The following is a 15,804-nucleotide window of genomic DNA, read 5'->3' as shown; positions in this document are numbered from 1 at the left end:
GATGGACTGAACCTTCAATGTAAATAACTAAAATAACCCTTTCTTTCAGTGGGTGTTTTTGTCAGGATGTTTTATTACAGCAAGGGGAAAAGAGGCAAGGCGTCCGGGATGCACAGAAACACAGACGACACGAAGATAAAGTTCTCTTCACCTGAAAGTGATTGTTCTGATGGGGTTGTCCTCTGTATCGTGAAGAACACGGAAATCGAATGGTTCATTTTCCTGTTTTTGGAAATCATGGCTACGGAGATATGACGGAAACTGACAGTGGTACAGAAAACCGGCATCATAGTTCCCCTGGAAGATAAAAAGCACAAAAGGTGATTTGTGAATGCAGTATGCACCTCATTCCTCCAGAGGTTTTTTTTTTTTTTTTTTTTTTAATTGGATGGTAGATGTATTATTTATATAAAGCATCTGCACTACTCATACTATGCAATTATGTAATTGTAATGATGATTAGTTTCTACTTCAGAAGTTAGCACGAGAGAAGTTTCACCTCTGAGAATCAAATTCATGGTATTTTATGACTTGAAGTGATATTCTGCATAAATGGTATCTTAAAGCAATAGGCTTTGTCAGTCATTGTCTTCACAATTACTTTTCAGTTTGGGGTAACTTTAACCACTATTATTTTTTCAGGAAAGGCAATTTAGGGGGGAAAGTATGTCACTCCACAGGGGGGAGGTATTAATAATTTGTAGCAGTTACATTGTCCTAACTTGTTTTCTTTCTCGGTATGGACAGGACTAAATAAAAGGAGTGGATGAAGTGTCTGGACATCTACACTTGAAATAGATGAGTAAATAACTGACATAGAGAAAAGTAGGAAAATGATCCGCCCGGAATTAGGAGGGTACTCTGGAAAATGGTAGACTGGATTGTGTGAGTTAAACTTGCCCACTGGAGATAATCCAGAAAAAAAAAAAATAACACAACTTGTGTTTGAAAGCTTCGGGAGTCACCCAAGTATCGAGAGCTAGGGGAGAGTGAAAATCAGGAGTAAGCCTGGCGTGCAGTGCTTCAGTCCTCCCTGAAGCAGATAAAGTGGGGACATGCAGTGCTTCAGTCCTCCCTGAAGCAGATAAAGTGGGGACGGATACAGAGGCAAAGAAACTGAGCAGGTCTACCTGCAGTTCCTTGGACTTACAGCAGGGCCAACTCTCCATCCCAAAGAGGAGGAAGAGGACATTACACATAGACTTTCTGCTGGACTCTATTAAAATCCTAGAGTACCGTCGTGAAAAAGATGATAGGAATGGTGTGGGGAGAAGACTGCTGTGAATTTTGCTGCATCATCAAGTTGTTAAGACTGCTTCTAGGCATTTGTGAATACCCAGAGACTTGAGTTACTTTGTACTTGGTCAGAGAAGCTCTTTTTACAGTGGGCAGTGGCTAGTTGATCCACTCAAATAGTTATGTGTGTTCAGCTGTGGACAAGGCATCCATATCAGCCTTCTCCACCCCATCCAAGGCTCTGGGAACACTGTGGATGGGGGGGGCAGAGAGAGTGTGACAGGTGGCAGATAGGAAGGAGAGCCAAGAAATGCTGACTCTCGGACAAAGCATAGCTGTTGTGCCTATCAGCTCAAAACAACTGTGGTCTGGTTACCTACACAAAACCTGCACAAGACCAAGACAGTCATAATTCCATCAGAGATGGAAGAGGGGCCCCCGAGGCCTTGCCCTCAGCAGAGGAGCTACTGGCAATTTCTGGCTGCTGAGGGAGGGAGAGTGACTCTCCTCTGTGGACTTGGTGGGTGGCATGTTGCCTCTGTCCCAGTGGATGTCCCTACATCCGTGCACATACGGGCAGCACTAACTGGACTTAAGGTTCTATTAATAACAATACTAAGAAAAGGATATGAAGTTGAAAGGAAAATTGGGTAGGGAACAATGAGGGTGTTTCAAGGAGGTAGTGGTGAGTTGATATAATCAAAACACACTATATAACTACATACAGTTAGCAGAGAACAGACTTAAAACTTTTAAAGAGAAACCATGATATATTCTAGCTGTGTGAGTAAACCAGAAGTAAAGTGGCCTTCTCGGGAAGTAAAGCATGATTGCGAATCATATCACATTACTGACTGGTTTAAAGTGGTTTATGCTTGCTATCTGCTTTCTAGAAGCAAAGAGAAATCTTTAGGAGGTAATAGTAACACACCAAGAACCAGGGTAACTCTCAAGTTTTCACATAAAATGTCTAAGGCTCAATAAAAAATAACTAGGCACGCTAGGAGGACAAGATTTAAAAATCAGAAAAGACAGATCAACGAGACAGAAAGACAAACCTTATCAACAGGAAAGTTCTTAAGATGTATGTCAGAACAACTCTGATTAACATGTTAAAGGAAGTCGGAGGCCCTAAAGATGTCACTTAAGAGTTCCACACCGTGGTTTCAAGAGACTAGCACCAAGTGTGAATTTAGTAATAATAATCTTTCCATATAATTTTAAGGCAGTTACTTGGGGAAGGCATGAGTGTGTGTGTGTCCACGAGTGTGTGTGTGTCTGTGTGTGCATGCACACACACATATGCATGTGCGCATATTCAGAAATGAAAACTATAACATCTATAATGAAGAAACTCTTGCTTTGCAATACATTGAGAATATGTTTTTTGCGAGAAGACTATATGGTATATAAGTGGAAGACATATAACCTGCCATACACATTGTGACACTTCCTCTTTCTTGTATCAGTCTTTGTAAGGTCTATTTGCTCTTTTTCCTTATTTGCTAAGTCTGGATATTGACTGGGGTAGAATGAGGAAAACACGTAGTTTCCTAGCCTCCCATATGCCACACAGCCTGGTTGTAAGCAGATTGTGACTGTACAGTCCTGCCACAAAAATTGTTGTTTTCAAACTTAAAAGGACAACAAACAAACAAAAAGCAGACTCAGGTGAAGAGGACTGTTTGACCTTTGACCTTCTACTCTTGGTTTGTCCCCCCTTTGGTCTTCCTGAACAGCTGAGTTTGGCCTTGAATAACAACAGATACAAAAGCCAAACATATTTAAAAGAGATGTTATGCTGATGTACAAAAAAATGAACATATTAAAATGTACAGCTACATCACTAGTCTAAAATTAAATTCTCAATGTATGCGTATGAATAAACGGGATTTAAAAAAAAAAAAAAAAAAACAGCGACCGTAACCTGTACTGGATACGGAATCGTTACTCACCATTGACACCCAGAACTTCCCTGGCGCTGAGTAAAAGCCGCACAAGACAGGAGAGGGTGTTGGTGGTATGAAGATCTCAGGCAGCGGCTCCTCCTCTTCCTCTTCCTCTTCCTCACTGGCTTCCTCCTCCTCCGGTATTTCCTCTTCTCCAAAGGCTTCCCTCTCTTCTGCTAGCTTCCTCCTCCTTTCTTCCCTTTCCTTCTCCTTCAACATCTTTTGGTTTTCTCTCCTTTGTACTTCCATAAATCTCTTTTTCAAAAAAAAAAAAAAGATAATAAATAGACATTTTTAAACTGCGTTATTTTGTGTGTGAGCGTGACAGATTGTGGGAAGATGGGTTCTAGAAACCTCACAGTTCCTGTATTTATGTAAATTACCCTTTGAGAATACAGCTTTATCATTAAAATTCAAATCCTTCTGATGAGCATCATTTCCCTTTAATCCCCTTGAGACCCATTTCACTGAAATCATTTGACCATCCTTTCCTGCAACAGAGGGGAAGTATTGATTTTCCCTCAGAGCCAGTAGAAGGCTCTGAGGGAAACCACCTAGGAACCACGTGGTCTAAAATAGCCAATGGGGAAGCTTGTTTCTGGCTCCCATAACTCAGTAATGAAGGCACTCGATTATCACCAGCTGTCCAATGTAGAGGTCTCCAACACTGGTAGCCCCTTCTCCTATTCATCCCTGAGAACTACCTTCTCCGAGTTGTATGATCTCTTCACACCATCCTCTGTTCACAAAAGATCACAGTGGCTCAAACTGACATGGCTTGTCTGGCTTCCAAAGAGACCTTCACTATGGTCCTGTGGCATCTCCTACAAACTTCATGCTGCCATTTCAACCAGCCATTCTTCTTTGTGAAAACACCAAAAACTGTCAAAACAGTGGCCGCCCTAGGGCTGTTCTCTCAGCATCATTACCTCTCACTTCCTCTCATTCTCTAAGACATCTTCCCATCTTCTGAGTATAAATTTTCACCTCCAGGTCGCCATTTTTTATCCCCCTCATCCCTCCATCAGCAACATCACTCCTTGAGGTTTCTTTCTTTGTACCTGGATTGTAGTTACCTATCCACTACTGCCTCCTGCTTACTAGTGTATAAGCTCCTGTGGGCCAGGATCTGTTTTATTTTATTATATTTTATTATTCTCCAAGAATCTTTTATAGGATTTTGCATCTCCAAATGGAAGAAAGGAAAGAAAATAATGATTCAAGAAGATCTCATACCAAAATCTTAGATTTGACACTCGTGAAATGGAAGCATCTGAGTAACATGTCCGGGATTGCAAACGTGATAACATTCTGATCATCTACATCCTTAATGGTTGGGCATAGACATTCAAGAATATAGCCGTTCTCACAGATGATCAATAAACTGCTTTCAGGCTGAAAAGAAAGAAAGAAGGAAAGGAAGAAAGAAGGAAAGAAAGAAAGAAAGAAAGAAAGAAAGAAAGAAAGAAAGATAGATTATGCATATCACTTACATGTAGGCAATTTTTTACAAGTTCAAAGCCAGAGAGAATATTGTAATCATTTTAAAAGGCGATACCCCATAAGCCTAGTCACAAATGATTATTGTGTCACTAGTATTAGCTATCCTCATGTAATTATTTATTGCTAACCTGATGGCTAAATTTTCATTTGTTTCCTTTAAAGATACCATGACTTATATCCATAGACAAATACGTGATTGTAAAATCTCTTAGCTCAAAGGGCAATATCTTCTAGCTAAAAACGCTGAGGAAAATTTGTGGTGTGAAGGTCTGCTCAGCTTGGTCACCTGTGACAACCCATCCTGTCTTCCTAAGTTTAAATTTCAGTGTGATGCTCCAAGGACTCTCTCTTCTTCCCTCTTCTCTTCTCTCCATAAGTGTACTTCAAGAAGTCTTAAGCTTCGACTTCCACTCACATTCAGCAGATCCCAGACTGCTCTTGTCCAGTGCAGAACTCTCTTTTGCACCAAAATCACATCTGGGAAATCACCTTATCTAACCGTGTACTCGGCATTTTGCTACATGCTAGAGATGGAGTTGTAAGAAGAACCGCTATCCTCACTCCCGTTATGGACTTTGTCTCCGAAGGAAGAGCTTGTCAGTTATCAATTCACACAGATAAATACAAATTGCAATTGCAAAAGTCCTGCCAAGAGACTGCAAGAATTGCCTGATTGTGCATAATTTCCAGAGAAAGCACTATCTAGCTTGAAGGTGGAGGACGAATACGATTTAAAGTGAACTGGGGAGTGTGTGATGTGCTGTAAAGAGGAGACACCAGGACAAGTGTCCCGTGGCACATTTTAGCTTAAAGAAAAACTGTGGGCTTACAAAGCATTGCTTAGAGCCATAGGAAATAGAGACGGGATGGGGCACTGAGAAATTTAACACCCAATGATGGGGGAGAGCCTTTAACACCCAGCCAGGTGCAAGAATCAGGGGGCAGAAAAGCACTAACATTAAAGGGAGAAGATATTTCAAACAGGAAGGAAAGTTCAGTGGGGTCAAATGATGCTACAACATCAAGAAGATAAGATTCACACGTGAGGTGGGTATCAGTGATGCCTTGAGAAGAGCTGCACAGTAGAATGGGGAGCCGGAAGGCAGGCAGAAGCTGCAGAAGGATGGAGCAGTGTGGAAAGCAATCATGGGAGCAGTCAGCCCTGAGAGCTGTTGAGAGGGAAGACAGGAAGTCATAACTGCACAACACGAAGTGAGCCATTTACTTTCTGTACAGGAAAGAGACCGGGTGGGAAATTACCCAGGGAGCAGCAGGAAAGGCTAACTTATCTGCCCCAAGAAAGAGAGTCATGACGTAAACTACTGAAGACGAGAATGAGAGAGTCTAATCCAAAGGACCAGAGGCAGAATGGGCAATAAGTGGGAAGGACAGCTCCTCTGTTTGTAAAAGAAAGAAGAGGGGGGACACAGAGGTCATGAGAGGATGCCCTCTCTGGGAAAGGATGCTGAAGGCATGACAGGGAGGCATAAAGCTTTGAGGTTTCAAGGTGGCCATCTTGTGTGAGAGAAGGCATTGATAAGAGCTGTCCCAAGGGATGTGCGGAACTCATTTAAATCACTGTATTTGGGGGAACTAATAGTCTTCCTTGACATATGATTGTCTTCTGCAATCTTTGGCTGACACTAGTGACAAACTAGGCAAAGTAGTCAGGGAAACTCTGAAATGGATTTTTGCCAAACAGCAATGAGAAAAATGTAGCCCAAAGAGGGGGAACCCCTGTAACTACAAGACACTTCAATTTAATCTTGAGGACAAATGCTAATGACTTACATGATTGGCTGGAGACCACATCAACTGGCAAATGGGCCCAGGAGTGTTAAAAAAACCAATTGGCTTGTATTCCTTCTCCACATCAAAAAAGAAAACAGTCTTGTCCATACTCTAGAAGAAAAAGAGACACATTCACCATATATATATATATGTATATATATATGTGTGTGTTTGTGTATGTATACATATATACAAGTGTATGTATATGTATAATATATAATACATTATACATATACATATGTATAGTATATATGTATATATACATATATATATATTACTATGGCAATAAGGTCATTCAACATTCCTTTAAATACCATAGAGTCTATCTAATTTACATTTATAGACACAACAGTCATGTATTCTAGATTAATCTGAATATAAATATGGTTTCAAATGTTTGACTCATTTTCCCAAGTGTTTCAGTTCATAATCTAGAAATTTGACTACCATATATGTGTTTATACACACATGTTTATGTATATATAACTAATTTCTAAAATAATTCCACAATACATCTGTTCACTCTTACTTCCTATAGAATATAGAGTTATTTCCTTTTTCTGAGGCAGGCTTTTGTTTTGGTTTGCCTTTAGAGGATACCAAAGATCAAAACAGAGCTGGCTACATGCTAGGCAAAAGCTCTCCCACTGAACTATATAAACCTCGCCTATGACAGCCCTCCTTAAGAACACATGTATGTTATAAACTAATGGTTATAAGAAATTCATCTAACATGATTTTTTGTTCATCTAAAATAAGCATTAAAATGTAACTTATAAGACAGTTCTTAAATATCATACATAGGCTGCACTGAAAAAATAAGAAAACAAAATGTAGGTTAATTCTGGTAAACACAGCACAATAGAGTCAGTGCAGTTAAGAGGGAAGCTAGGCGTGGAGTCTCAGTAGAAAATGAGAGGGAATCTCACACTCACCCCAGTGGCTAAGATCTCACCATCACGTTCATAAGCTAAAGCCGTAACTTCTTCAGTATGGGGTTTGAAGACATATTTCAAATGTAACTCAGCATCTAAGATTTTCTTCCGTCCTGCAAAAACTGTAAGTCCTTTTGGATCAAAAAGTTCAAGAACTCGGACGACGCCATCTTGGAATCCTACTACGATCTGGGATGCAGAAATGCTTACCTGGGAAAACAGTCAAACATGTGGGACCTGCATTTAGTTAAGTCACTGAAGCACAAACAAAAGTCACTCCAGATCTTGCTTTGATTCGGTGACTTAGTGTCGGCTGCCCTTTTCACCCCTTGGTTCAATGTTATGGCAGTTCCCATCAATTCCAGGCCGTTTACCTATTATGACCACAAGCAGGGTAATCTATGATAATTCAAGCTTCCAACAAGCAAACACGGATGGCATGCCTGCCTCCTGTGTAGAAGGCACCTGGCTCCAGCAGTTTTGGGTGAACACAAATAGACTGAGTGTCACCTATTAACATGTAGATAAGTATAAAATATGATTAACATGGGTCCATAGAAAAGAAACACACAGCAAAGAAAGCTAGCTATGCTTGAAGACTCCCCTAAGGCAAAGATGGTTGGAGCTGAGATCAGAAGGGTACTTGGTCAAGAACTAGGTACAAGAAGGTGAACGAGAACTGGATAGCATGGAGAAGAAATGCTACCATAAGAACTGGAGTTAGAGGCTGGCGGATGCCAGGATGCAGGATATCTTACACGGTACATTGAGGGTAGTCTTTATCCAAACAATGGGAAACCAGGTCAGAGGCCTACCTGAACCACGTCCTCTATTTTATAATAAATAAATAAATAATAAATAAAAAAAATAAATAAATAAGAATAAAGTCATCCCTTTATTCTTATTAAGAATTAAAACTCCCACGGTGATTAATAGTCCCATGGTGTTTAGGAACCATGGTTGCATGGACAGATGATGACTCAAATTCAGTTGCACGGTTAATTCACAAGACAGAGCCTATGCCACAGGTAGCACAAAAACAGATTTTCACTAAGCAAAGCATAATAGTAATATCATGAAATGATTTCTGCAATATTTTAGGCAAAATAAACAACTTGAAATATTTGTACTTCTAAAATTCTGAGCCAGAAAATAACTACATCTCTACAAGATATCACGGATTCAGTATATTTCTCAGGGTCTCTGATTAAAACAACAAACTTACTGATCGGGGTGCCCAGATGAGGGATGTGCCTCCTTGTTTGAATTTCATCTGAACCAAAGGGCTTTTACTGGCAAAGTCATAAACGCGGACAGAGCCTACGGAAAAGAAGAGAAAAGTTTTAAAAGAAACAGATTATAAATGTGTTACTTCTTTAAAAAAAATCTCAGCTCACTTTTTATAGGAGAAAATTCATTAACTCAGATCAATTGATAGCCTAACAGCCTTTTAAATTTGTATTTTTTTTTTCTTTTTCATTATTTTTAGATCAGCACACACGGTAACAGATTTCCTTTGTGGCATGTTCATACATGCTAGGTTTTAGTTGAGTCTGCCCACACTCAAACACTGCCGATCTGCCTCTATCTCCTACCCCGGTCCTCCCTGTACTATCTAACTGTCCCCAGGATTCCTTTCTACTTCCACACTCTGTGTATTCTGGGCTCTCTCCTCCCTCAGAGCCTCCTTCTCCCTATCTTAGAGGCCCTTTGCCAGTTTGATGAGAGGCATGAGTTGTGACCAACTGACAGAACACATTCCTTTGCGGTCTACAAGGTTAGAAATACTGTAAATTGAGAGGAGAGCATGGTGATGAGGATGGAAAGGCATGCATGCTGCTAACAAAATGAACAGTGCTTTCCTAAATAACTTACAATTAGGTCTTCATACTAATCTCCAACTATGTCTGCTGTAGGCTGTGCACTTCCTGCTTCAAAATCTGCCTTGCCTATTACATTCCACAGGTTTCTTTTTTGGAAGAATATTCAAATACTTTTAAGAGCACGCATTTTCAATTTCCAGACAAACACGGTCAGATACAGTCTTACTAAGAGTTCCCACTTAAGGAGGCTAGAGAGATGGCTCAGACAGAGAAGTGCCTGCTGTGCAAACATGAGGACTGAGTGTGAATCCCCAACATCCGTGAAAAAGCCAGGCCTGGTGGAGTATCCCTGTAATTGCAGAGCTGGGAAGGCAGAGACAGGAGGATCCCTGGAGCTGCTTGGCTGTCTAGTCTGTTTGGTGAACTCAAGTCTCAGTGAGAGACCCTGTCTCAAAAATTAGGTTGAAAAGCAACAGAGGAAGATTCCTGATGTTACACACACACACACACACATACACTGGAACATTGTACATATACATGAACATGCATGGATGCACAACACAACACACACCAGAACATGTGTACATATATAAGAACATGCATGTATTCACAACATAACACACACGCGCATGCACACGCACACACACACACACCAGAATACATGTACACTTACATGAGCATGCATACATGCAAAGCCCAACACACACACACCAGAACACATGTACATATACATAAATACGAGGGCATGCACAACCTAACACACACAGACACAGATACCTGCATGCAAACATGTACACGCACATACAGTTTGGGGAGTGGTTTACACTTACAGTCCAAGGCAGTTGTGGCCATGAGATACGTGAGGGGAGAAACAGCCAAGGCTGCGATGGGTCCAGAGTGGAAACTGAAGAGGCATTCTGGGTCCTGGGTCTGAGAACGGACAAAGAGCACATCAGATCTCAAAGACAAAGTAATACGTCATTAAAGGCAACTTTAAAGATGCAGAAATAAAATCCTGTAACACATGTGCCATTTTACTCAAAGAGAGGAAAGTATGATAACTTCAGAGCTCTGGATTGGAGAATTAGGAAAACCAGATGGAGTCCTGGCTCTGAAGTTAGTGACTGATTTTACACGGATCTCACCAGATTCCCCAGTCCCAGCTCTTCCTGCCTGCTCAGTAGAGCAGCTGAAAGGATCACGGTAGGTGATATAAATGAAGACGCCACGTGTTTAGTATAATGACATAGTTCTGTTTTTAACTTGATGGAAACAAAAGAAAGACGAACCAGCTTTTAAAGACTATCAAAGATTTTTTTTTTCCTATAGCAGTTAGGAGAAAATAAGGAAAGTGGCCACTTACAATATTTGAAAAGCTAAGGTCAAGTTTCCATATGGCTCCATTGGCATCCTAAAAAAAAATTAAACAGCTGGTAATGGTTTATCATGTTTAATGTTCATCAAATTAAAATCATTCATTCTATGATTTGGTTGAAATGAGGGCCAGCAACAACACCTAGTGTCTACATATATTGTAAGGTGTAATTGAAATATATTAAGAATATCTTCTATATATTTAAGACTAGAAACGTATAATAAGCCAAGCAATCCCATAAGGCTGTAACATGGGACATTCTGGTCCAAACAATCAAATGCATTTCTATTTTCATTTTATGTCCTGGTACAGTTAGAAAACCAGGACAGAAGAGTGCAGCATACCTGAGCCAGCCAAAAGTTATTTCCAACTTCATTCATCTTGATCATTGAGAAGAGGTTGACACTCTTGTCTACGTGGAGTTCATTAATAGGTTCTATCTCCAACAACCCGGACTCATCTATAACGTCAGCAGTGTCGATTGTCTCAAAGTCCCAGATCTTACAAAATCAACAAGAACATTATTTTATACCACAACGACCATGCCCCTACTAGACACCATAAGCTACCAAGTAGCTTTCACCATAAGCTACTCATACCAAGGCGCCCGGTATGAGTTACTTCTTTTGGAGTTGTTGGCCAGTTGAGGTCCCTCCAGCATGACACGTTATTGCCATTGCTCTTGATTGACCTTCAGAATTTGACAGGGAGACCCTGTTGCTGACGATACCACATGTTTGTGTCACAGAACATGGCAAAATTTATGTTGGTGCAGACCTGGAAGCTTCTTCCCTATTAGCTTTTATAGTGCTGGGAAGTACTATCCGTGCTATTGGAGGAGAAAAGTGATCATCAGTCATATCTCAGCTGTGAACCCTGAGAGCTATAGAAATGACTGGCCTGGGAAGATGTGCTCACTGGTGTAGAAGTGGCACGAATGTCATGGGGTAACCAATCAGTTTCAGATTGAGCTTAAGTTCCACTCAACAAAATGAAACCCATACATGACACCACTACCTGGCTAAGAATCTATGGCTGGAGAGGTTATAGGCTCTAAGATAGAACCTATTATCATACAGTAAATGGGCACAGTATTAAACAGACTCCTGATGACTTATTCTTATACTCAGAGACCAGCACATCTCTCAACCCTCATCTGAAAAGCTTCTGTTTATTTTTTGTGACCTACAGCTGGTCAGGATACAGAGTGTAAGAGACTGGACAGTGCTCAGCCCTAAACGGAACATATTATACCCGTATCCCCCCAAAAGTTTCAGAAACCACTATAGAAGATGAGGGAGAGAGTAAGAGCTTAGGATGGGGGGAGACTATGAGGAAATACCTTCTGGGCAGAGGGGCAGCTGCATGTATGAACTCACAAGCAGTTATGACAACAGGTATAAAACACACCAAGCCCAGGCCAGACCAAATCCCACTATGGAAATGGGAGTTGAGTACATTATTCAACTCCAAGTCAAGGAGCTACTGGCAGTTGTAAGCTTCTGGGAGACAGACAATTTTCACTGAGAGTATAGCCTCTGGTAAGTTGGCAGTTCTCCAGTGAATGCCCATACATTCAAGAATATGGACATGCCTAGTCTTACTGCAACTTGATATGCCATCTTTGGCTGGTATCCATGAGAGGCCTTTTTTTCTGAAGAGAAACAGAGGAGGAGTGGATGGGGAGGGGAGGGGTTTGGAGAAGAGGAGAGAAGGGAAGCTGCAGTTGGGATATTAAACAAAAAGAAAAAAATAAATGTGTATATACACACACACACATATACACACATATACACATATACATATATACACATATACACATATACACATATACACATATACACATATACACATATACACACACACACATGTACACATGTACACATGTACACATACACATGCACATACATATGAAGAATATTCAGAAAGCGCAAATTGGTCTTGGGAAATTTATTAGCTAGAGGCCCAGGACCATGAACCAGGAAGATTACAAGGCAAATTACAGAAGACTGTAGGTTTGCTAGTGTTCATAGAAGGTACCATACAGGGTAAATGGGAAACAGAGAAGAACAGCAACTCAGGAGACTTAGTTTCTGAAGCAGTGTTCCAGCTTTCCCCAGGCTTTAGGCAAGACAATGTGCACAGTGAAATCACTGAGCTCTCCAGCACAAGAACTGAGGAAAGGGTGGTACATAGCAAGCCCCACCCACACATCTCGGAGAGATACTATTTCCACTCGGCATTTCCATTACCAGCCTGGTGGTGATTCACACCTTTAATCCCTGTCCTCAAGTGCGGAGACAGGAAGATCTTTTGCAAGTTCGAGGCCATTCTGGTTTACATAGTGAGTTCCAGGCTACTAAAGGCCACATAGTGAAACTGTCTTAAAAAAAAAAAAAAAAAATCACTTTTCTATCTTTAGAAAATGCCCACCCACAGGCACTGTGAAGGAATGTGTGCTCACTGTTTATCTGGTGCTACTATGGAGTTTCATTTTCTGAAGCCCCTATGCCAACACCTGAAGCACAAGAACAAGAGCTCCCTTCAGAATATTTCAATTAATTTTGACAAGGATGCAAATATTTACCACATGAGAAGCATTATTTAAAATAAATTGATCTTGAAAATAAGTAGCCACAGACCCCCTTCAAAAAAAACCACCTAGGTGACCTCAAGTCTTAGATGGAGTACCGTGGCCTTACCCTAACACTGCCGTCTGACCCGGCAGTGATAACTTCCCCTTCATCCAGCATTATCTGGTTAATGGTACCGGTGTGACAAGACTTCATGCCAGTCCGACAGAGTTCCACCTTGATGAGGCTGCCTTCCCAAAGCAGCAGGTTGCCCCAGTCCGACCCTGAGAGAACCTGGCAGGTGGGAAAAGAAAGAATAAAGATTAAATACCTCAAACATGTGAAAGTTAACTTCTAGATTCTTTTTCTTGACTGTGAAAATCATAGCTTGGTAGGTATTAGAAGAAAATGAAGAAACAAAAACCCACCACCACAGATACAACCTCCGATGACACTTTTAGTAGATGTCGCCTGACACCCCACAACTAGGCTGTGTGTTAGTGGTGATTTCTTTGTGAATGCTCATCTTAGATTTCTTTATACATCTTTTAAGGGCGGGACTCGGGAGTGGAATGACTGGATCAAAACTGGGCATTTAAAGACTTCCAAAGATGAGATTCCATTTCTAAGTGTAGAGCCGTCTGCTGCATTGGTAAGACCACTACTGAGTTGAGCAGATTACAGCTCAAGTTTCAAACAAGGAAAGTATTTGGGACAGTCCCCAAATTAATGTCTAGTTCAACAACTCAAACACTGTCTCTTAGAGGCCTTAGAGAGTACTATAATAAGTAATATTTGCAGTGTATGCCTGAATAATTATTAACATTGGTGTTTAACACCCAAATGCGCTAACCACATGCTCTAGGTGGTCTCCTCAGCAGCACCGTATGCAGCTGTGTCTACAGGTGCTCTGTTTTCCCTAACTCCAGCTTTGTTCCCACTCAGAGGAAACTGAAGCACCAACGGTTAAATAACTTACCCCCAAATTCTCCAGAGGAGCCAAGATTCTTGTTTAAGTGCTCAGAAGCAAGAGGCCAAAGAAACTGGAAAGTATACTTCTTTTCTCTGGATCCATGGGCATCTTTGACTAAGAAAGTTTTATTTCCACAGACCCTCAGTGTGGACTGATCCACAGAGGGGACACTTTCCTTCTCATCGTCAGAATCTGATGATTTTAGCTCAGTCTTAACCTTGCATGCCTATGTGACCTGCTACTGGGCCTCAGCTCACTTTAGTAGCATCTTCAACTTGATTTTTTTTTATACAAGTGTTTTTACTGATAAATACTAATTGTGCACATTTATGAGGTGCAGTGTGATAACTTGATACATGTATACGAGGTATGATGGATAAATCAGGTTATCAGCATTTCCCTCTCCTTAGACATCCATCATGTTTGTGTTGGGAAGCTTTGAACACCTGTCTCCAGTTTCTCATTACAAAGTCAAGACATGGTCGTGAACCAGGCACCCACTGGACTAGAAAACATTATAGCACTTAATCCTGATGTGTAACTGTTCTTTGGCATCCTCTGTCCAGTCCCCCTCTGTCCCCCTTCCCCTTGCTAGCCTTCAGACACCACAGAGGATTGTCCATCTGTTCGTATGAAATTAACTGCTCAATGATTAAAGCCACCCAAAGTTATAAAAACTTACAAGGCCTTCCTTTCTGAAATGTCATTTACACTCAGCTTTCTTTGTCATTGGTCCTCAGAGCAGGTCGGCCTCCCCACATCAGCTCTTTTATTCAGATGATTGTAATAACTACTACCTTCCCAGTTCATCAGTTTGATTCCAGATATCCCTCTTGCCAATCTTCCTGAAATTTTGTAACCAAATGGGTCTACTGGTTTTTTTTTTCCATGTATGACATTATTCTTGCAGCACACAATAATTCTACCTGGCTGTTAAGACTCCTCAGACACACTAGGAGCCAAATTCAACTCAAAGTGTCCACGCTTTCCCAACATATCTTAATCCGATTCACCCTTTAAATACCCGATATTCATTCATTCCTAACTGGAAAACCTTTCCTTTCTGTGGTTTTATCATTTAAAATATCCAATTCCCCCTACGTATGCACAAAGTCTCCCGAGATTTCAGAGACATAGTTCATACCATGCTTTAAAAGGTTATGGTGATGTTTACCTTAACACAGTCTTCAGAATTTGAAGAGTTTGAAGACTCACCTAAGGACGTTGTATAGATTTTAGAATACAATCGACACCTAAGGCTTTTTGTTGGGGGGAGGGAGGGAGGTGTTATACGCATGTGTAGGTGTCTGTGTGCAGCCAGAGGTTAACATCAGCATCTTCCTTCAAAGTCTTATTATTACTGCTGTGATTTTGTCAAGACTCCTTCACTGGACCTGAAGCTCATTAATTCTGCTAGACCGGCTAACCCAGACATTTTTTTTTCTCCTATACATCATACTTTTAATTGAAATCATGCCATCATTTTAATGAACAGATAATTTGTTTTATTAAAGTGATATTTGTGTGCTTAAATTTTCTTATGAGAGACGTGATCACAAGTAGCACAGTATAGTTTATTCTGCCTAATTGGAGACCCAGTAAGATAGTACAGGGGAAGGGACCCTGGTTAACTGTCATCTTAAGAA

The 15,804-nt window shown here is 40.8% G+C and overlaps 1 protein-coding gene across 1 annotated transcript in view; it reads right to left on the bottom strand.

The window, feature by feature from the left end:
• Cfap44 (cilia and flagella associated protein 44) overlaps positions 1-15,804 on the bottom strand; it is a 72,391-nt gene that overhangs the window by 38,346 nt on the left and 18,241 nt on the right. Inside the window, exons 9-18 of the mRNA XM_034515037.2 lie at positions 13,315-13,479; positions 10,957-11,112; positions 10,601-10,648; positions 10,068-10,167; positions 8,640-8,734; positions 7,415-7,624; positions 6,480-6,590; positions 4,422-4,580; positions 3,192-3,440; positions 152-297 (exon numbers count right to left, since the gene is read on the bottom strand). Of these exons, the coding sequence (XP_034370928.1) occupies positions 152-297; positions 3,192-3,440; positions 4,422-4,580; positions 6,480-6,590; positions 7,415-7,624; positions 8,640-8,734; positions 10,068-10,167; positions 10,601-10,648; positions 10,957-11,112; positions 13,315-13,479 (1,439 nt within the window). The remainder of the gene's footprint in view (positions 1-151; positions 298-3,191; positions 3,441-4,421; positions 4,581-6,479; positions 6,591-7,414; positions 7,625-8,639; positions 8,735-10,067; positions 10,168-10,600; positions 10,649-10,956; positions 11,113-13,314; positions 13,480-15,804) is intronic.

The sequence above is a fragment of the Arvicanthis niloticus genome, chromosome 12, assembly GCF_011762505.2.
Source record: "Arvicanthis niloticus isolate mArvNil1 chromosome 12, mArvNil1.pat.X, whole genome shotgun sequence".
NCBI classification, from domain to species: Eukaryota; Metazoa; Chordata; class Mammalia; order Rodentia; family Muridae; genus Arvicanthis; species Arvicanthis niloticus.
This window is presented reverse-complemented; position numbering and strand designations above follow the sequence as displayed.